Here is a 22778-nt window from a genome sequence, read left to right as displayed (position 1 = left end):
TAGGAGCCAGAGACTTAGAATTCCAGGAATTTATATCTTTTTTTGTTTGTTTTGTTTTAAGAATTTATTATATCTTGAAAAGCAATTTCTGAAGAAATTGGCTACTCTGAAATTTTCTAATGAGGACTTAAAATATTAACTTAATGAATTTTGGCTGTAATTCTGATAGAGACTAGAAGTGCAAGCTTGTTTACACTAAACTGCTGTAAGAAGGCAGTGATTCTACTTAGAGAAATTGAGTCATGTAAGGTACCAGTCTATAAATTCAGAGCATACACTTGTCTTTTAATGTATTTTGCATACCTTAAACAATAATTTCTTATTCCCCAATACTATTTGACATTTCACTGATTTTATCTTTTGAGTTTATGTATGTTTATTTTTCCTTTTTATAAAATTGGTTTTCTCAAAGAACTTTTGGCATCTCAGCCAGGACAGAATATAGTAAAGGTATGGATAAGTAGACCATAAAAGAGTGCTTTGGATTCTTTCCTGATCTAAAGGAAATTTAAAATAATGCAGTGGGGACTTCCCTGGCGCTCCACTGGTTAAGACTTTGCTTTCCAGTGCAGGGGGTGCAAGTTCAATCCCTAGTCAGGGAGCTAAGATCCCACATGCCTCAGAGCCAAAAACCAAAACATATAGCAGAAGCAATATTGTGACAAATTCAATGAAGACTCTAAAACTGGTCCACATCAAAAAAAAAATCTTAAAAAAGATAAATAAAATAATGCATCGAACATCAGAGTTGATCACATGTGATCTGCCTGTCCCAGAGGCAGTGGGTTTGAGCTTACTTTGGCAGCAAGTACATTGAAATGGGAACCAAAAGCAATAGGTTAAAATTTTTTTCTTTGGTTTTTGTAGAATTTAATGTTATGCTAGGCTGCTGAATACAACTACTATAGAGAGAGATGAGGTCTGGAGAGAGGAAGCAAGTTGTGAGTAATAGTTTTAGGAAAGGACCAACTAGGAGAGCTTAGGTGGGAAAGAGGAAAATTATTTAGAAATGTAGAATTTTGGAGTGTTACCTGAGTAGGGCCTAGTGTGATGATGGGGGTGTGCTTGTGGTCTTGTAGAACCTTAGAATATAAATTACTTGAGATTAAAAGCTATCTTACTCATTTTATATCCTGTGATGTTTAGCATAGGTATAATATGTACATGGCTAGTGAATTCATTTCTTTAAGAAGTTCCATTCTGTTCATTGAGGAGAAAAATGCAACTGACCGTTGAGTTTAGGGGTGAATATTTTGTAGGCCTAATGACTTGGAGGAATGATTTACAAGGCACTTGGATGATAAAATAACTGTCACCTAACACGAAATCAGCTATCTTAGCTCATTTCTGTATTCTAATACATGGCAGCTCTAGTGTTTTGTTAGTCTGTCTATAATGTTTTGCCTTTTTTTTTTAATAGCTGTGCCACGTGACATGCAGGATCTTAGTTCCCGAATCAGGGATCGAACCTGTGCCACCAGCAGTGGAAGCTTTGGAGTCCTAACCACTGGACCACTAGGGAATTCCCTGTCCATGTTTTGAAGTCTTATTTTGGAGTGGTATATCCTAGTAAGGAAGCATTTGGTTAGAGACGTAACAAGAAAAATAACACTTTTTAAGACATTTGGAGTCCTAAAATAATTTGGATTGATTTAATATTCTGAATACATTTTAAAAACGTTTTATTTTGAAATAATTTCATATAGAAAAGGTGACAAATACTATAAAGAATTTCTCTGTACTCTTCAAGTAGATTCCTCAAATTTTAACATTTACCACATTTGTTTTATTATTTTTTCTGTTTTTTTTAAAATTTGTTTTGATTTGACTTTTTGGTCATTTCAATTTATTATTTACTGCCCTCCAAGTTCTGGATTAGGAGTTGAGCAGATGATTTTTTTTAAATTAATTAATTTATTTATTTGGCTGCATTGGGTCTTAGTTGGGGGATCTTTGTTGCGGCATGCAGGATCTTTCGTTGAGGTGTGTGGGCTCTTTGTTGTGGTGTGCAGGCTTCTCTCTAGTTGTGGTGTGTGAGCTCCAGAGCATGGGCTCAGTAGTTGCAGTGCACAGGTTTCTCTAGTTGCGGTGTGTGGGCTCAGTAGTTGTGGCACACAGGCTCTCTAATTGTGGCGCAGGCTTAGTTGCCCCACGGCATGTGGGATCTTAGTTCCCCGACCAGGGATCGATCCCACGTCACCTGCATTGGAAGGCGGATTCTTAACCACTGGACCACCAGGGGAGTCCCTATTATTTTTTTCTCTTTATACACATTATTTTTTTCTGAGCTGATGGTAGTAGGTTATAAGACAGGATACCCTTTTACAAAATACTTGAATATGTGTTTCCTAAAAGACAAGGATATTTTCTATAATAACTATAGTACAGTGATCAAAATCAAGAAATTAACATGAAAACGATACTGTTATCTGATCTGTAGTTTTTTTAAAGTAAACGTAATCTCAAGATTTTATTATCTTCATAATAAAACAAAATATGAAGCTTAGAACTGGATCACTTGGCTCTTTCTCTTTTTACGTCCTCCCGGCTCAAAATGCTTGCTTCTCTTAATAGCCAGCATTCTCTTAGATCTGCAGTTGGGCTCAATGCATTCAAGCCTCAGCAAAATCTTCTTTGTGGTTTTATTTAGCCTTTTTCTGGAAAACCAGCTTAGTCTGTCCACCATAGCCACTCTCCTTCCTGTCATAACATTCCTTTCCTTGGAGAATACAGAGAATCCTTGCGCTTCTTGTACTGTATCACTTTGTGGGCAGGTTTGCAACACTAATTACAGAAAATCCAGCAGGTTTTAGGAATGGTTACCATGTATGCGAGAGCACTGTCGGTGTGGAAAGAAGTGATTTACAGTTTTTAGTCAAATTTTGCCAATTGTCCCATTAACATCCTTTTAGCCAAACATATTTTGTTTTGGCCCTAATAGGATCCAGGGTAGTATCATGTATTACATTTACTTGTTATGTCTCTGTAGTCTTCTCTAATCTGGATTAGTCCCTCAGTTTTCCTTTGTCTTTTAAAAACCTTGATAATTTTCAGAATACAAACCAATTATTTAGTATAATGTTCCTCAATTTAAGTTTATTTCCTCATGCTTAGTAATACCACAGAACTGATGTTGTATTCTTCTCAGTGAATCATTTCAGAAGGCACATGGTGTAATTTTGTCTCATTATTAGTGATACTAATTATTATACATTTTAAAAGATGTTTCTTATCTCTCCTAATAACTGATGTTTCAAGTAAGTGTTTATGGTCTTAAGATTTTTCTTTGATTAAATTTTGGTGCTTGAAGTTTGTTTATGAATTAGACACTAGAGCAACAGTACTTTTTCCCAAAAATTTATTTATTTATTTATTTATTTATTTATTTATTTATTTATTTTGGCTGTGTCGGGTCTTAGTTGCAGCATCTTTGTTGAGGCATACGGGATCTTCTGTTGCGGCACGGGCTCTTCGTTGTGTGTGGGCTTCTCTCCAGTCGTGGCATGCAGGTTTTTTCTCTTCTCTAGTTGTGGTGCATGGGTTCCAGAGTGCGTGGGCTCTATTTGAGGCACGCAAGCTCAGTAGTTGAGGCACACGAGCTTAGTTGCCCCATGGCATGTGGGATCTTAGTTCCCTGATCAGGGATCGAACTCGCATTTCCTGCACTGTAAGGTGGATTCTTTACCACTGGACCACCAGGGAAGTGCCATAGAGCAGTAGTACTTTTAAAAATAAATTACATTAATTTCAAAGCACTTAAAAATATTGTATAGTAACACATTTCACAGATTTGCTGATAAAGGCATCTAGAGATTGAGACAAGCACACTATATGAATGTTGCCTTAAAACTCCTAACATCATTCCTGGGGTGAATGAGAAGAGTGGAATAGAATCAGAATGCAGATTGCCAAAGTTTTCTAGTTTAGGGTTCTGACTGCTTACTAGTAAGTTAAGTTTAGCATCTGAATGAGCTGCTATAAATATTAAGTTTCTTCATTTTTATCTTATTAGATTTTCTCATTTGTGGTGGTGGTTCGTTCCAGGTGACAGGGAACAAGTATGGAACTGTATACACTATTTTCCTTTTTTTTTTTTTTTTTACACTATTTTTCTTATAGCCTCTCGTGTTGCTAATACATACATAAATATTTTTCCCTGTTTAGCAGTTAAGAAGGGCCTTTTCCAGAAAACTATAATACTGCTAATCCAGATGCCCATTCTTTTCTCCTTCTCTATGCACTACTCTGGTAGATTACTTATGCTGAATGGGGGACAGGGGAGACCCTTAGCACATAAGTGGTTTTATACTTTTTCAGATTCCCCCTGAGTCCAGCCATGCCGGCTCCCATTGGCTGTGACTGCCCAGCATGCCCTATGCTGAGATGATCCAGTTACTGAAGGACTGCTCACGCGGGGAGCCGGCCTTTTGGGAGGGGGTTGGGTGAGTTAATTTCTTTCATTTTTAAGAAAAAAAATTAATGTGGTGTGGCTTGGCAAAAAAACACACCTTATAGATAAAAATGGGCTGCTGGACCATCTCATGGCTAAGCCATCCCAGCTCTTTCTTGCATTATTTCTGCATAATAGAGTGCTTCTAAGTAGAAGAAATTTATGCTAAATTTGAGTGACTTTTTAAATAGAAAGAAATGTAATCAGTAAATTAAGAAGTGGCCCAATTATAATAGACCCTATTAGATATTTATTTAAAATGGTAAAAATGAAACATAGTCTCACACTAAACTCCTTTTTAGTGATAAATTTTATTTTAGAATGACTTTAGAGATAATCTCTTATCCTGCTCACTAGAAAAAGTATCAATCCATTATGTTTGTACTCTGAAGATTTTCCAAGGCTAGCTGAAGTGGATGATTAACTTTTGGAAGGCACATATTTGTCCTTAATTCCTGCCAGGGTAGTTTTGGGTCTTATTCGTGATTTGTAGGGTGGTCTCTGAAATATTGTCCTCTCTGGAGTTTTGGTAATATTACTGCCAGCAAGAAGAATGGAATCATACATAAGTTACCTTTGCTTATTCTTTTTAACATTTTAAAATATAGTTCTGGGGAACTAGAACGGAGAAATTCTTGCCTCTGGGGAAAGTGTCCCCTGAGTCACAGATAATGTTTATGTTCTATAAACTATGAAACCTCTTTGTCAGCCCATACTGAGGATGATAATTGAGGAACAAAACATCCCGTTTTGGTCAGGGAACAAAAACAGCCAGCTGGAGGAACAGTAACCTGCAATTGCCTGTAGTTCTTAAAAGGCAGATTGACCTTTAAAGTTAGAGAACTTAGCCAGAAGAAGGATTTGTTAAGTATAGCCACTCATTCATTGCAGACCATATTTCTACCTCTTGTGCTGCTTAGGTTCTATGAGTTTGTTTCTCTGATGATTATATCCTTAATGTTTAAAGCTTATTTGGCATTGTAGTACAACTTATTAAATTTTATTGTACCTGTTTTGTTTACTTCAACAGGAGCATAGGTGTTGTTGTGTAGCATCTTTGAGATTTATTTCACCATAGCTGTTTCTCTGTTGCCTTTTTAAAGGGGTCCTAATTTCATATTCGATAGTCTTCAGCTGTTTCCTGGCCTGTAGTCTCATCTCACACTAGCCTGTCTTATCCACTGCCTCCAGACTGCTTCTTAGCAAGTTAGTCCTTTCCACTCAGAAACTTAAACTCAGCAGTCTCTGAGTGCCTTTTATGTGCTTAGCTGCTTTTGGTAATAGAAGTCAAGTATTCTAGGGGTTATCTAGTCTTTCTCCTAATCACTTGAAACAAAAAAAACTTTTTTTGAATTGGCTATACTTTTTCATTGCTTGGCTATTATTTCATGTAGTATGTGTTTTAACTGCCAGGCTTTTTTTCTTTGTAATTATATTTTAAAACATCAAAATCAACAGTGTTTTTGGTTTTGTTTCAATGCACATTTAAACAGAAACAATGGCAGGTTGACTGGGTTCTAACCTATTAACTAATTCTGTATAATGGGGATAAGGTGGAGATTTTAGGAGATAGGAAAAGATGTATATCCAGGAGAGTGAGAAGGTAAATGGACTAAGGGAATATATTGTGATTACTGAGTGGCATTCAGGATCCATCTGAGGTACCTGATCATGAATTTAAAATAAGTCCGCACACTGTCATTGTGTCTTTTATTCTAGTCATGTTCAAGCTTAACAAGTGCAGGCTAGGAGTAACTTGATATAATAGAGCAAGAGAGACAAGGGAACTGTAGGTTTATGCAAGATTGATTGGAATGACTGTCTGTGGAACTTAACCTGAGTTAAGAAGGACAAAGAAGTGAGATTGGTGAAAACGTGATAGAATTAACTGATTTAAGGGTCCTGCTGGGATTGAAGGATTGCAGAGTTGGGGTACTAAAGGGAGTGGATTTGAAAGATGTGAGGGGATGATCAAGAGAGAATTGTGTGTTTGAGAACTTATGGGGCTTGTAGGTTTTTTTTAAATAAATTTATTTATTATTTGTTTGTTTATTTTTGGCTGTGTTGGGTCTTCATTGCTGCTCACAGGCTTTCTCTAGTTGCGCCGAACGGGGGCTACTCTTCATTGCAGTGTGCAGGCTTCTTATTGCAGTGGCTTCTCTTGTTGTGGAACGCGGGCTCTAGGTGTGCGGGTTTCAATAATTGTGGCGCATGGGCTCAGTAGTTGTGGCTCGCAGGCTCTAGAGCCCAGGCTCACTAGTTGTGACGCACAGGCTTAGTTGCTTTGCGGCATGTGGGATCTTCCCGGACCAGGGTTCGCACCCATGTCCCCTGCATTGGCAGGCGGATTCTTAACCACTGCGCCTCCAGGGAAGTCCTATGGGGCTTGTAGTTAATAATGTATTCGTGGGAAAGAGTTCTTGAGGTGTGGGGCGAAGACAGAGAGGAGGTTAAGGAGCCAGGATCAGGAGGGCTCCTTATTTGTGAGCAGTGTTTTGTTGTCGTTAGTATACTTACTGATACTCTTAATAAGAAAATATGTTTCTGAATTTAAACAAAAATACTTAAATGGTGTACTTTCTACCATTCTAAACATAGAATACCCCTAGTTGTACTAAAGGTTTAAAGGACAAAAATACAATCCTGTCTCAAGAGCAATAATTTTAAAATTCCTCAGATGTTGACATTATCTAGATCAAGTATCCTTAGTCTGGGACCCATGGACTCTGAAATTATATGCATGATTTTTATATGTTTCTGGGGAAAGAGTTCATAGATTTCATTAAGGTATTTAAGAACTGCTAATCTATATATAAGAAGAAAACTAGTTATATAGCAAAAAATGCCTAATATTGGAGTATAGATGTTTTTTTGGGCCACATCGCACGACATGCTGGATCTTAGTTCCCCGACCAGGGATTGAACCCATGCCCCCTGCAGTAGAAGCATGGAGTTGTAACCACTGGACCGCCAGGGAAGTCCCGGAGTATAGATTTTTAAGTCTGAGTATCAAGAGAATTTTGTGTTGATATGGCTAAAACATTAGCTAACATTCATGGCTTTGTTTTTTTCAGGGACGGAGTGTCTATGAAGAGAAATGAATATGTAGCTTTATCTGAATAGATGGGGAAGAGGGCCTTTAGGATGCTTAAATATTGCTTCTTTAAATTAGTTTTTAAAACTATTTTTGCTCCTGTTCTTAAATTCTAGTACATGACTCTCAACCCCTCTACTAAGAGGAAGAATACTGGATCTCCAGACAGGAAGCCCTCAAAGAAATCCAAGACAGACAACTCTTCTCTCAGTTCACCACTAAATCCTAAGTTATGGTGTCATGTACACTTGAAGAAATCCTTGAATGGCTCACCACTCAAAGTGAAGAACTCAAAGAATTCCAAATCTCCAGAAGAGCATCTGGAGGAAGTGATGAAGATGATGTCGCCCAACAAGCTACATGCTAACTTTCACATTCCTAAGAAAGGCCCACCTGGCAAGAAATCAGGGAAGCATAGTGACAAACCTTTGAAAGCAAAGGGCAGAAGCAAAGGCATTCTGAATGGACAGAAATCCACAGGGAATTCCAAATCTCCAAAAAAGGGCTTGAAGACTCCTAAAACCAAAATGAAGCAGATGACTTTGTTGGACATGGCCAAAGGCACTCAGAAGGTGACACGAGCCCCGAGGAATTCTGGGGGCACACCTAGGTCCTCTAGTAAACCTCATAAACATCTGCCTCCTGCTGCCCTCCACCTTATCGCCTACTACAAAGAAAACAAAGACAGGGAGGACAAGAAGAGTGCCCTGTCCTGTGTTATCTCCAAAACAGCTCGTCTCCTCTCTAGTGAAGATAGAGCTCGTCTCCCAGAAGAATTGCGAAGTATTGTTCAAAAACGCTTTGAGCTTCTAGAGCACAAAAAGAGATGGGCTTCTATGTCTGAAGAGCAGCGCAAAGAATATTTGAAAAAGAAACGAGAGGAGCTGAAAGAAAAGTTGAAGGAGAAAGCCAAGGAACGTAGAGAGAAAGAAATGCTCGAGAAACTAGAGAAACAGAAGCGGTACGAGGACCAAGAGTTAACTGGCAAAAACCTTCCAACATTTAAATTGGTGGATACCCCTGAAGGACTGCCCAATACACTCTTTGGGGATGTGGCCATGGTGGTGGAGTTCTTGAGCTGTTATTCTGGGTTACTCTTACCAGATGCTCAGTATCCTATTACTGCTGTGTCCCTTATGGAAGCCTTGAGTGCAGAAAAGGGTGGCTTTTTATACCTGAATAGAGTGTTGGTCATCCTCTTACAGACCTTGTTACAAGATGAAATAGCAGAAGACTATGGTGAATTGGGAATGAAGCTGTCAGAAATCCCTCTGACTCTGCATTCTGTTTCAGAGCTGGTTCGGCTCTGCTTGCGCAAATCTGACATTCAGGAAGAAAGTGAGGGCTCAGACACAGATGACAACAAAGATTCAGCACCATTTGAAGACAATGAGGTACAAGATGAGTTCCTAGAAAAGCTGGAGACCTCTGAATTTTTTGAGCTAACATCAGAGGAGAAACTGCAGATCTTGACAGCACTCTGCCACCGGATTCTCATGACATACTCAGTGCAGGACCACATGGAAACCAGGCAGCAGATGTCTGCAGAGTTATGGAAGGAACGGCTTGCTGTATTGAAGGAAGAAAATGATAAGAAGAGAGCAGAGAAACAGAAACGGAAAGAAATGGAAGCCAGAAATAAAGAAAATGGAAAAGAGGAGAATGGGTTAGGCAAAGCTGATAGGAAAAAAGAAGTCGTGAAGTTTGAGCCCCAGGTAGATATGGAAGCTGAAGACATGATCAGTGCCGTGAAGAGCAGACGGCTGCTTGCCATTCAGGCTAAGAAGGAGCGGGAAATTCAGGAGAGAGAAATGAAAGGTAAAATCTTGTGTTGAGAGAAAAGGGGAAGCCCTTTAGGAGATAGTAGAAGAAAGGAAATTACTGAGGTAATGGTAGCATCTTCGTTTGTCACAACTATTTAGTTATTTCTGTGTGTAATAACCCGACCCTTCTAGGTATGTTAGATTCTAGCAGGAGTGTTCAGCCTGGCATTCTGCAGTTAATGATAGTTTGACTTGGATTAGTGTGATGTTGGCATCTTTTCTGGCTTAGTAAAGGACCAAATCCACAAACAGACATAGTGGAAATAACATATGACCTGGGAATGGACTGACTTGGGTACCTGCGACTTAGCTATAGTTCTTTGAGCAAGTTGCTTATCCACGCCGCAGTTTCCTCATATGCTTAAGATTGTCATAACAAATGAATGACAAGGTATTTGAAGCCCTCAGCACAGTTGCCAACTCAGATATTAATCTTTCCTTTATTAAGATGTAAGGAAGTAAAAATTTGGGGCTTTCATAGCACCATTAAGTCTGAACTTTTTAAAAAACAGCTTTATTAAGAAATAATTCACATACTATATTATTCATCCACGTTTATTGTACAGTTCATTGTTTTTTAATATATTCACAGATATGTGCAGCCTTTATCATGGTCAATTTTAGAACATTTTCATCACCTCAAAAAGAAACCCCATGCTCTTTAGCTATACCCATCCTCCCCAGCCCTAAGCAATCACCGTCCACTGCTGTATCTCTGTATTTGCCTATTCTGATACATCATATCAGTGGAGCTGTATAATAAGTATGTAGTCTCTTGTGACTGGCTTCTTTCACTTACCATGTTTTCAAGGTTCAGGCTGTAGCATGTCTCAGTACTTAATTCCTTTTTATGACTGAATATTATTCCATTGTTTGGATATGTCACATTTTGTTTTTATCCATTTATCAGTTGATGAACGTTTGGTTTGGTTTAATCATTTTTGGCTATTATGAATAATGCTGCTACAAGCATTGGTGTACAAGTTTTTGTGTGGACGTATGTTTTCATTTCTCATGGGTATATATACCTAGGGATGGATCTGCTGGATCATATGGTAACTATGTTTAACTGAGGAAGTCCTAGACTGTTTTTCAAAGTGGCTGCACAATTTTACATTCCTACCAGTAGTAAATGAGGGTTGTAATTTCTCCACTTGTCTGCATCTTTGCCAAAGCTTGTTATTCTATGATTCTGATTGTAGCCATTCTAGTGATTGTGAATTGGTATCTCATTGTGGTTTTGATATGCATTTCCTTGATGACTAATGATGTCATCTTCTCTTGTGCCTATTTGTCTTTTGTATATCTTCTTCGGAGGATATTAATTCAGATCTTTTGCCCATTTTCAAATTGGGTTATTTGTCTTTTTTTTTTTTTTTTTTTTTGTGGTACACGGGCCTCTCACTGTTGTGGCCTCTCCCGTTGCGGAGCACAGGCTCCAGACGCGCAGGCCCAGCGGCCATGGCTCACGGGCCCAGCCGCTCCGCGGCATGTGGGATCTTCCCGGACTGGGGCACGAGCCCACGTCCCCTGCATTGGCAGGCAGATTCTTAACCACTGCGCCACCAGGGAAGCCCCTTTCTTTTTATTATTGAATTACAAGGGGTCTTTATATATTCTAGATACAAATCCCTTAAGATACATGATCCAAAAACATTTTCGCCCATTTTGTGTGTTTGTTGTCTTTTTACTTTTTCTTGTTTTTTGCGGTACGCGGGCCTCTCACTGTTGTGGCCTCTCCCGTTGTGAAGCACAGGCTACGGATGCGCAGGCTCAGCGGCCATGGCTCATGGGTCTAGCCGCTCTGCGGCATGTGGGATCTTCCTAGACCGGGGCACAAACCCGTGTCCCCTGCATTGGCAGGCGGACTCTCAACCACTGTGCCACCAGGGAAGCCCCTTTTTACTTTCTTGATGGTGTCCATTGAAGCACAAATTTTTAAAATTTTGATGACATCCAATTTATTATTATTTTTTCTTTGGTTGGTTGTGGTTTTGGTGTCAAATCCAAGAATCTGCTGCCAAATCCAAGGTCATGAAGATTTACTCCTGTGTATTCTTCTAAAAGTCTTAAGAGTTTTAGCTCTTACATTTAGGTCTTTGATTCATTTTGAGTTAATTTGACTATAGACACATCAACTTATTTCTGGCTATGTGTGTCTTTACACCAATACCACAGTGTCTTGAATAGAATTGAGAAGCCAGAAATAAGTTGATTATTGATACAGAGAAACAAGAAACAGAATATTATAAATATATAATATAATTATACATATATTTAAATTTTATTTATTTATTTGGCTGCGTCTGGTCTTAGTTGTGGTACGTGGGATCTTCATTGTGTCGCTCTGGCTTCTCTAGTAGTGGCACTCGGGCTTCTCTCTAATTGTGGCACATGGGCTCTAGAGCGCAAGGGCTCAGTAGTTGCGGCACGCCGGCCTAGTCGCCCTGTGGCATGTGGGATCTTAGTTCCCCAACCAGGGATTGAACCTGCGTCTCCTGCATTGGAAGGTGAATTCTTAACCACTGGACCACCAGGGAAGTCCCTGTAATGTAATTATAAAATATGTAATAAATATCAGTACTTTGCCAAGGATAGTATTTGAATTAGAGTTCAGGTCTTTTGATGTCTAGCTCAGTGCTGTAACCTCTGGAACTAAATTTGGTCTTTTTTTTTTGATGACTTTCCCTAGATTGTTTTTTGTTTGTTTGTACCTGCAAGAGAAGGAGCTTTTCCTTTATTGTGATTTGGCCATTACTCTTTTTGTCATTGACCTTTGTACTGATTTCTACTGTAATCATTGTTTCAAACGTACAACTCTATTCAGGCTAGAAAACCATTTATTAAAAGTAACAAATACCATACCGTTCTGTTTTGGTTTTTGTCCGCACTGTGCAGCTTGCGAGATCGTAGTTACTTGACCAGGGATTGAACCTGGGCCCAGAGCAGTGAAAGCACTGAGTCCTAACCACTGAACTGTCAGGGAATTCCCCCATATTGGTTTTAAATAGATGAAATTTGACTTAAATTTTTAAGTAACATCTGTAGACTGATGCATTTTCCAGATTCTCGCTACATTGTGGATGTTGTCATCAATAGAGTACCAGCAGTAAAATTGCTGGCATTGTAAATAGCAGTGCCCTTTACTTACAGTATCAAAATTTGTGACAGTTGTGGAAAAACTTAAAAGGAAAGATTCCTGGGTGTCTTTCATTATTGAGGGAAATTTCTGTCTGGGTAGAATAAACTTATTAAATGAATGATCAGAAATAAATTGACTAAAACTTTTTTTTCATCATTAACAGTAGCAACTTGCTGAATAACTCAAAGAATAGTATTAAAGAAGCAATAATTACTATTATCTGCTGATGCTTCTGTGCCCTTGCTTTCTCACTCCTTTTTCTAAATTCCTCAGGACTGAAATATGTCTTATTTTGAAATAGCTATTTTGGTTTTAGTCATCCTGATCATTTTGAGGATCCTGTGGCTGGTCCTGTCAGAAAATGTTTCAGTTAATTCCGTTTAAGGACTATTTTAACTTTACATTTAAAATTAATTATCAATAAAATAAAATTAATTTATTATAAAACTAATAAGTTAAATTTTGGAGAGAAAAGATTTTGCACTGAGTTGATGGCTGAGACATCACCAAAATTCAAAGAACATAGAAGGATCAGATAGAAATTGCTGCCTTTCACATTATTTCTTATAACAGTTTAGAATTAGGAGAAGGAAACTAAGATTTCTACTTAATACCAGGCACATTTCACTCCATATCTTATTTAAATTTGTAAGAGTAAAATTTACTAGGAAAAAACTTAATTGATTCATTTTATCTTTAACAGTGAAACTAGAACGTGAAGCTGAAGAAGAACGAATACGAAAGCACAAAGCAGCTGCTGAGAAGGCTTTCCAGGAAGGAATTGCCAAAGCAAAACTAGTCATGCGTAGGACTCCAATTGGTACAGATCGAAACCATAATAGGTGAGTTATTAAACTTAATTTTTATCATCTTTTAGGGCTGCTATATTGTTGCTAGTTTGTACTAAGACTAGACAAGCTTCCCTGTTCGTGGATATTGGAAACAGAATTGCTCATCACACATTTATTTGAATATTTACTGTGCCAAATGCTAGGGTTATGAAGTTAAAGACATGACCCTGTCCTCAAAGATACCACAGATATGAAGCTTAAATTATGGTGATAGAAGAAATGTAATCCTAATAGAAGTCTTTAAAAATGGTAAGATATTTTAAATGCATACATTGTGTGGAACCTAAAGTAGTGAAATATTAGAAGTTATAAAAATTACAGATAATAAATGAATCTCAAATTCCCAAAATTTTAGTATTCTGTGCTTTACTTTAGGATTTGTATCTGCTGAACGTTCAGTGATATTCTGTAATCATCTTCCTCAACAATGAAGTCATCCTGTGCTCATGATCTTTCACTAACACATTAATATGTGGTTGTGATTTGTAGATACTGGCTCTTCTCAGATGAAGTTCCAGGTTTGTTCATTGAGAAAGGCTGGGTACATGACAGCATTGACTACCGATTCAGCCATCACCGAAAAGACCGTGCAGACTCTCCTGATGAGGATTACTGTCCCCGTAGTATGTATATCTATTAGTTAGTTTACCCTGCTCAAGTAGGGTCAATATTAAGACTGTCTTTCCTCTGTCACTTTTTTTTTACTTTCTAAATTTCTTTATTGCCTTCTTAGGTAGATTTATTTGAGTGAAGTGGGAAGATGTGAAATGCATAGCAGAAGGAAGGAAACTTAACATTTGATTATCGACTTTGTTCCAGGCATAGCATGAAAAGATAAAGAACTTGAATATTAGGATATTTGGGTATTAGATTTATACAAGTAGTTTTCAAACTTTGTTCCTTTGAAGTCTCTTTGTAGGTACTTCAAGGGCTGGAATTGAGGTAAGGGGCCAAGAAGGTGGTTATGTGTCTTTTTCCTCCACTTTAAAAATTCATTTATTTAATATTTATGGAGCATCTCTTATTTGCCAACCAGTTTTTCATGTGCTGTGATACAAGATGGCAAACAAGACATAAAAGGTCCTGAATGTCAATTAACTAAAATTCTAGTGAGGAGAAACACAGCAAATATATAACTAGAAATAAGTGACTGAGAAGGGTCATAAGGGGCACTGATAATGTTCTTCTTCTTGACTTGGGTTCTGGTTACATGAGTATGTTCAGTTTGTAAAATAGAAAAGTGTACTTTTCTAAATATAGATATTTGTGTGTATATAGTCTTTCTTGACCTATACATAGATGTGCGTGTGTGTATGTGAGTGTGTGTGAGTGTGTGTGTGTGTATATATTTCTTTTTTCCCCCCCAAGAAAAAATTAAAAGAAAAAATTTTCATTTAAAAATACCAGATGGTTAGGTTAGATCAAGTTTTCTCAGCCTCACTGTTGTTGACATTTTGGGCCAGATAAGTCTTTGTAGTGGGGGGTTGTCCTACATGTTGTAAGTTATTTAGCATCCCTGGCCTCTACCCACTGGATGCCATTAGTGATAACCAGATGTCACCAGATATTGCCAAATGTTCCCTAGGAGGCAGCATGGCTTTCTGTTGTGAACCATTGCGTTAGATGATACATAAGCTTCCTTCCAGCTGTACTTTATATAACCTAATGAAAATTGCTTCTCAAAAAGTAGTTTTCTTTCATTTTAGAGAAACTCATAACCCAAACTTTTAAACTCACAGAATCATTAAATAAGGAAATTAGTATATAGCCCAAAACTTCAAATTTAAGGCATTTTCTTGTAGAATTATGTTATTTGTTAGATTGTAGTACTTAGTAGAAAAGTCTAGTTTTGGTAGACTTTGTAAATAACCAGGTGAGGGCAGTAAATACGAAGTTAGGATCTTCAGACTTGAGAGAGATTCCAGTGGGATGAAGGACTGTGATTTTATGTGTCTCAAAAGCTTAATGGCTATTTTCAGAAATCAGGTCCACACAGTTACAGCTCTCAGGAGAAGACTGGCATCTACATCCCTTCACTTCTAGAGCATCCTGGTGGATGTTGTTCCTTCATGTTTTCTAGTTCCAGCATGGCAGAGTTTCTTCAGAATTACCTGCCTGAAAAGACTAAACAAGGTTATGTGTTAGTATTGCAGGGAAGGTGCTGCAGGTTAAAGGGGAGAGAAGGGGAGTAGGGGAGAGAACCAATTGTAGAATTAGGTAAGGCCTCAAATACAGGCTTAAGATCTATCTATAGTAATGTCATATATTAGTATACAGGAGATGGTTTACAAAAAAGCTAATCATATTTGACATTTGAAGCCTCCAGGGGTAAGTTTGTAGTAGTTTATATATTTCAGTTGTGTCTGCTTCACCACAGATGCCTTTGTGCTAAGCATCATGTACAAGGAACAGATTATTTATTTGCTCTGAGACATTTAGTCATCTCTCTCCATTCTATTGCAATAACTTGTAACAGTCTTAAACTTTGCCTGTTCAGCTGTATAGAGAGCAATTGTCTCAGATGATGTGCTGTATGTAAGATGTTTAAGAGAAATTAGCATCTATTGTGCCTGTGGATATATTTAATAGGCAGCATATGTGTTATTGGTTGTTGAATTTGCACTGTGTACTGCTTAGGTTTGAAACTAGGAATTGAGTATGTACTATATTCAGCCTAATGTATAAATTTTTCTTAGGTAAGAAAGCAAACCTAGGCAAAAATGTAAGCATGAACACACAACATGGACCAGCTACAGAAATTGCTGTAGAGACCACTATACCCAAACAGGGACAGAATCTATGGTAATGTGAGCATTCATCTGGTTGCTCTTTCTTTTTCAATGTTAAGAAAATAATTTATATAGTGAAACCCAGTGAGTTAGTGATTATCTATTAAGAGCATTTTGTGTGATTTTGATTTCTTGGATCTGTAAGCTCGTTGCTTTAAAAGCAGACTTGATTTTTTTATAAGAATATATCTGTTTGCTTTAAGGTTTAGAATTTTATTTTTTCCTTGTAATGTAACTTTGTATGTTATATGATAGATCTTACATAGTATTGGAAATGCCTTTCAGTCTGCTTGGCAATAGAAGTATTTAGAATTTTCATCTTTATTAAAGAAAAGGAATTGTAAATATAGCCATTAATCTTCCTTTGTATCTATCCTGCTTTTAGGCAGGGAGCTAGGTTTTGAGAGGGTCCCTTCTACTTTTGTGATCGCATTAACTGCTTTAGCTGTGATCACCTTTAGTTTAATGACCTTTTGTCTTTTATTTTTTGATATAACTTTACTCTGTGAAAGGGATATGGACAAGTGTGCCTATTTACTTTATAAAATTTGTCTCATATTACTTTTTATTTATTTATATGTTTGTTTGTTTGCTTATTTATTTATTTGGGCCTGCTCTGAGCGGTATGTGGGATCTTATCTTAGTTCCCCGACCAGGGATCGAACCCATGCCCCCTGAAGTGGAAGCCCGGAGCCTTAACCACTGGACCGCCAGGGAAGTCCCCTCATATTAAGTTTTAGTAGGAAACATTGGCTCCAGTGTCCTAAGATAAAGTTAACGTTAGGTCTCATGGAAACAATAAATTGTTCTACTTCTGAGCAAGGTTGGAATTCTGCTTTCCCAACTCCCACCACCAATCCTAGGTCCCTTTCTTAATGTTTGATTCTTCCCTTTTTTTTCAGAGTTAACAGGGGGTTTTTTTGGTTTTTTGTTTTTGTTTTTTTGCCCCTACAGGTTTTTATGTGATAGTCAAAAGGAACTGGATGAGTTGCTAAACTGCCTTCACCCTCAGGGAATAAGAGAAAGTCAGCTTAAAGAGAGACTAGAGAAGAGGTAAGGGTTTTCATCTCGCTCCTCATATCTCCTCTTCAGCATTAGATATTATACATACCTTAGGGGTTTTTTGTTGTTGTTGTTTATCCATAAAAGCTTAAGTAAAAATTTTAAAAGTCTGTAACTCTTTTATGTTCTTGTTGTTCGGTATTTTCTTTTAAAATATTTATTTATTTTGGCTGCGCGGGGTCTTAGTTGCTGCACGTGGGATCTTCGCTGTGGCTTGTTTAGTTGTGGTATGCAGGATCTTTAGTTGTGTCATGCAGGCTTCTTAGAACTAAGTGGCATGCGTGTAGGATCTAGTTCCCCGACCAGGGATCGAACCTGGACCCCCTGCATTGGGAGCATGGAGTCTTACCCGCTGGACCACCAGGGAAGTCCCGTTGTTTGATATTTTCTGGACACCTCATGCTTGTTTGGAAAAGTATGCTTTTAAACGATGTATATACAAGATAGCAGGACTATTCATTGACTAACACGCCATACACCAGACTGAGAGCCTGATTGTAGTTAGGCAGCCTTGTAAGTGCAGTTCCACATTGGTTGGTATTCAGAAGTATTCTGTCGGTATCCAGAGTAGCACCAAAAATGAAAACAACCTAAATATTCATCAACTGATGAATGGATAAACAAAATGTGGTATATCCATAAATTCAGCCATAAAAAGGAACAAAGTAATGAAATATCCTAGAAAGTGGGCAAACATTTTGCTGAGTCAAAGAAGCCAGACATAGAAAGGCCACATATTGTGTGATTTCATTTATATGAGACATCCACAATAGGCAAATTTTTTTTTTTTTTTTTGGCCGTACGCAGGCCTCTCACTGTTATGGCGTCTCCCGTTGCGGAGCACAGGCTCCGGACGCGCAGGCCCAGCGGCCATGGCCCACGGGCCCAGCCGCTCCGCGGCATGTGGGATCTTCCCGGACCGGGGCACGAACCCGCGTCTCCCGCATTGGCAGGCAGACCCTCAACCACTGTGCCACCAGGGAAGCCCCACAATAGGCAAATTTATAGTCAGAAAATAGATTAGTGGTTGCCAGGGGATGAGGGACGGGGAGAATTGAGAGTGACTGCTAACCCTTATGGGATTTCTTTATGGAGTGATGAAAATGTTTTGGAATTAGGTAGTTTTGATGCTTCTAAAATGTGAAAACCACTGAAAGTATAGGCTTTAAAATGGTGAGTTTAATGTTATGTGAATTACATCTCCAAGAGAAACCACACACAAAAAAACCTGCCTACAAAATTAGCATCAATATCAGTGCCGTCTAGATTTGCTAGTGTCCCTCCTGTTCTAGCAGTTGTTTCTATCAAAACTGGGATAGGTTTTGCCTTAAGGCCACCTTTAATATCTGCATGCTTTCATGCTGGAATTTAGGTTTAATTGAGGAGAGAAGGAAAATACTGTTCAGTACATACTCTGCAATTTTGAGACACTTTTGAGAGTGATAATGGGTACATCATTGGTTTTGGTCCACTGCTTAATGTATAAATGAATTAAAATTGTATTCAGAATCGTCCTGTCTTGATAACACTTAGATCAAAGAAGAAAATAAAGGGAAAATTATGTGGTAGAAGGCAGTGAAAGCAGAATCCTTTATAAGAACACCAGTGAGACACAATGTATAGTCAGAGGAAAATAATATTAAAACTCCTTATTATTAAGCATGAAAAGGGAACTTAGTACTCGACTTCGATGACCTTGAACATTAGTTTTTGGTGTAAGAAGCCAACAGTGAAGCTTATGGCGAATCCAGGGTAGAGAGTCTTATTAGAGTCTTTATTACTGTGACCTCAGAAGGTTAATCTTCAGTGTGAAAGTGAACTCTGAAGGTCCTTGTGTAGGTTTTCAGCTCAAATTCATGTTTCTTCTGTGTTGTGAAGAATCCAGGCAGACGATTTAAAGTTTGTCTCCGGTTGGTAGCAATTTCTGGCAACTAACATAAGCAGATGCACACTCTCCTTGGAGGAGCATAACTTCAAACCAGGCCTCAAAGAATTTCCACAGATAAAATATCAAGAAACTCTTGGTAAAAAAAAACAATAAACACCCCAAAAAAACCACACAAACCAGTTACCATGAATGAGAGCTAGGTAAAGAAACATACTTCAGATACTGGAATTACCATATACAGAACAAAATGTGTGTTTTTTAAATGAATCAAGAATAAGAGAAATTTGAAATTTTGTGTGAGAAACATGAGACTATTAAACGAGAGATGAAAAGGATCTAAATAAGTCATCTAGAAATAAAACATGTCATTCAAGTAATTGAAATTAATAGACCATTTTTTAAAGTTCCTTTATTCCTCCTCCCCTTTGCCTCAACTTTTCTAGGTACCAGGACATTATTCATTCTATTCATCTGGCCCGGAAGCCAAATTTGGGTCTAAAATCCTGTGATGGCAACCAGGAGCTTTTAAACTTCCTTCGTAGTGATCTCATAGAAGTTGCAACAAGGTTACAAAAGGGAGGACTTGGTTATGTGGAAGAAACATCAGAATTTGAAGCTCGGGTAAGAATATAAGGAAAACACCCTTTGAAATGTTACTCATGGAAACTCAATTTGGAATTGTTCCCTGATACTGTTCTTGACTTTCCTAGATGACCCTGGGAATCATATTTGCATTTGTCTTGAAAGACACATGTGGAACCCTAAATTCTCTATGTACATATGATACTTTTCCTTTGTTATATTCTGCTGGTATCCAGGAAAATCTAGTATTTGGCTCAGAACCTTTGTTCAAAAAGAGCTTTTCTATTAAGTTGAATGAAAACTAGTCCTGGAGTCTTACTCATATAACATTATTTAACCTATCCATTCCCATGTACCTATCCATTCCCATGTGATGCCTGTGCTGTAAGGTATGAAACAATTGTGTATCTTGCTTTTGTTTATTCTCTATACTTGATCAGCTTAGTTATACTTGTGTTCGGCAGCACTCATGCTGTTAAACAGGTACATTTCAGTGAAGGCACTTTAGTAGTCTTATCGCTTACTGTTCAGAAGGACCCTTAAGTGTTATAGGTGAAACAGTTCAAGAGACCCTGTGTTCCACATTAGATTTTAGGTAACAAAGCTGGAGAAAAGATTGGAGAACACTGTCCATGAGTTATCACTGTAAAAATTTTTTTGTTAATTTTAAATAATAAAGTCCACGTAACTCGAAACATTAATATTTGTGAGTCTTTTCAAATTGTTCATTTGCATTATAACAGTGTGTTAATAGTTGTGTGATTTTTATGAGCAGTTGAACCTCCCACTGCCCTCCAATTTTCCCTCATTTTATAAATACTTTCCATTTCTTTTAATCTTCAATGTCACTTTGGGGTACATAATAACACATGGAGTTGATATCGTAAATCTTTTACTGCCAGACTTTTGTATTTCTATTTCTTTGCTATTAGAATTAACAAATTATATATGCATCTTACATATGTAACTTTTTTTCATTAGTCTGGTTATGAATTCTTGGTACATTACCTGGGAAAAAGGTTTAAACAGCTTTATTGTTCTTAAAGATTTTTTTTTAGGAATTACTCAACCAAAAGAATTTCACCTGTTTCAAATATTACAGTTACTTTTTTGTTTATTTAGCAAATATCTATCAATAACCTACTTTGTGCCAAACCCGGGCCCACACCTTGCTAACGTTGGATTATCATCATTCTTTGTTTCTCTTTGTAGTTATAAAATGGTGGGGGGGTTTTTTGTTTTTGTTTTTGTTTGCGGTACGCGGGCCTCTCACTGTTGCGGCCTCTCCCGTTGCGGAGCACAGGCTCCGGACGTGCAGGCTCAGCGGCCATGGCTCACGGGCCCAGCTGCTCCGCAATATGTGGGATCCTCCCAGACCGGGGCACAAACCCGCGTCCCCTTCATCGGCAGGCGGACTCTCAACCACTGCACCGCCAGGGAAGCCCCTAAAATGGTATTTTTTTAATTGGCATGTGTTGTGTGGCTGAGAAGGTAGTTTCAGTCCTTAAGAGCATGATTTGGATCAAAGTGATTTAGTTTATGCTTCCTCATCCATAAAATAAATGTGAGGCTTAGATGAGATCAAGTATGTAAAATGTATTATCTGGCTTATAGGTTGTAAGCTGTTAGGTTGGTAAATTTTTACTTTCCTTCTCAGTTTTTCTTTGCCTGAGACTGTCATTTGCACGTAGTAGGCACTCAGTCACTGAGTGTATGAATGAGTTCAGTAACTTCCTTTAAGTAGAGCAAGTTTCAGCCTCCCATGGATCCCTTCATCAGGGAAATCCAAGTAGTTGGCTACTTTCAAATGCATAAGCCATCCATTGAACTGAGGAACCCAGTTAAATTAATGTTATGTGACCAATTTGGGTCTAGGTTGATTTGAATTTAATCGAGGATTGTCTATTTCATCTTTCTCTTGGCCTTTTACTCAGTCTGGTTTTTAAATCTTTTTCTGTAGGTGATCTCACTAGAGAAACTGAAGGATTTTGGCGAGTGTGTGATTGCCCTTCAAGCCAGTGTCATAAAGAAATTTCTCCAAGGCTTCATGGCTCCCAAGCAAAAGAGAAGAAAACTCCAAAGCGAAGATTCAGCAAAGACTGAAGAGGTGGATGAAGAGAAAAAAATGGCAGAGGAAGCAAAGGTATTTAGCTAATGAAGATGTAGTTTTATGACTGCGTAGAAGTATGTGATCTGGTTTTAAAATTATCTAACCCTATGCTTTTTAGTTACATAAGCACTGTTCCCTAGCCAGTGTTTGATCTTTATCGCTTTCTCCAAATGTTGTAGTTTTCAAACTGGTCTGTGGAGCACAGCCCTGCCTGTAGAGCTGGATAGTGTGTCAGAGTCCCCCCTTCCACTTTACCAGATCTAATTCCTTTTTTTTAAAAGGTGGTGGTTTTTAAACTTTTAAGAATTGTAAAATATACATAATGAACAACTTAGCCACTTTTACATGTATGGTTCTATGTCATTAAGTACATTCACGTTGTTCTGTAACTATTACTACCATCCATCTCCAGAATTTTTTTATCTTCCCAAAGCAAAACTATGCCCTTTAAACACTAAACTACCCATCTCACCCGCCCAATCCCTGGCAACCATCATTTTCTTTCTTTGTCTATGAATTTGACTACTCTAGGTACCTCATATAAAGTGGGATCATACTGTATTTGTCCTTTTGTGACTGGTTTATTTAACTTCTTCAGAGTTATCTACATTGTAGCATTTGCCAGAATTTCCTTCCTTTTTAAGACTGAATAATATTCCATTGTGTGTATAGGCCATATTTTGTTTATTGGTCCATCGGTGGACACTTGGGTCACTTCCACCTTTTTTTTAATTTTTATTTTTTTTATTTATTTATTTTTGGCTGCGTTGGGTCTTCGTTGCTGCGCGTGGGTTTTCTCTAGTTGCAGCGAGCGGGGGCTACTCTTTGTTGCGGTGCGCAGGCTTCTTATGGTGGCTTCTCTTGTTGCAGAGCACGGGCTCTAGGCACGCAGGCTTCAGTAGTTATGGCGTGCAGGCTCAGTAGTTGTGGCTCTTGGGCTCTAGAGCACAGGCTCAGTAGTTGTGGCTCACAGCCTTAGTTGCTCCG

The 22778-nt window shown here is 38.2% G+C and overlaps 1 protein-coding gene and 1 pseudogene across 2 annotated transcripts in view; one reads left to right on the top strand and one right to left on the bottom strand.

Moving 5' to 3' along the window:
* The window catches only part of BAZ1B (bromodomain adjacent to zinc finger domain 1B), a 64643-nt gene that overhangs the window by 27714 nt on the left and 14151 nt on the right, over positions 1-22778 (top strand). For both annotated transcript variants that reach the window (XM_033841391.2, XM_033841392.2), the window contains exons 7-13: positions 7661-9362; positions 13213-13351; positions 13850-13983; positions 16057-16162; positions 17104-17202; positions 19543-19720; positions 21642-21824. In XM_033841391.2, the coding sequence (XP_033697282.1) occupies positions 7661-9362; positions 13213-13351; positions 13850-13983; positions 16057-16162; positions 17104-17202; positions 19543-19720; positions 21642-21824 (2541 nt within the window). The remainder of the gene's footprint in view (positions 1-7660; positions 9363-13212; positions 13352-13849; positions 13984-16056; positions 16163-17103; positions 17203-19542; positions 19721-21641; positions 21825-22778) is intronic.
* On the bottom strand, positions 2504-2958 carry LOC101317358 (large ribosomal subunit protein eL42-like; annotated as a pseudogene).

Source organism: Tursiops truncatus, chromosome 15 (genome assembly GCF_011762595.2).
Source record: "Tursiops truncatus isolate mTurTru1 chromosome 15, mTurTru1.mat.Y, whole genome shotgun sequence".
In the NCBI taxonomy this organism is placed as follows: Eukaryota; Metazoa; Chordata; class Mammalia; order Artiodactyla; family Delphinidae; genus Tursiops; species Tursiops truncatus.
This window is presented reverse-complemented; position numbering and strand designations above follow the sequence as displayed.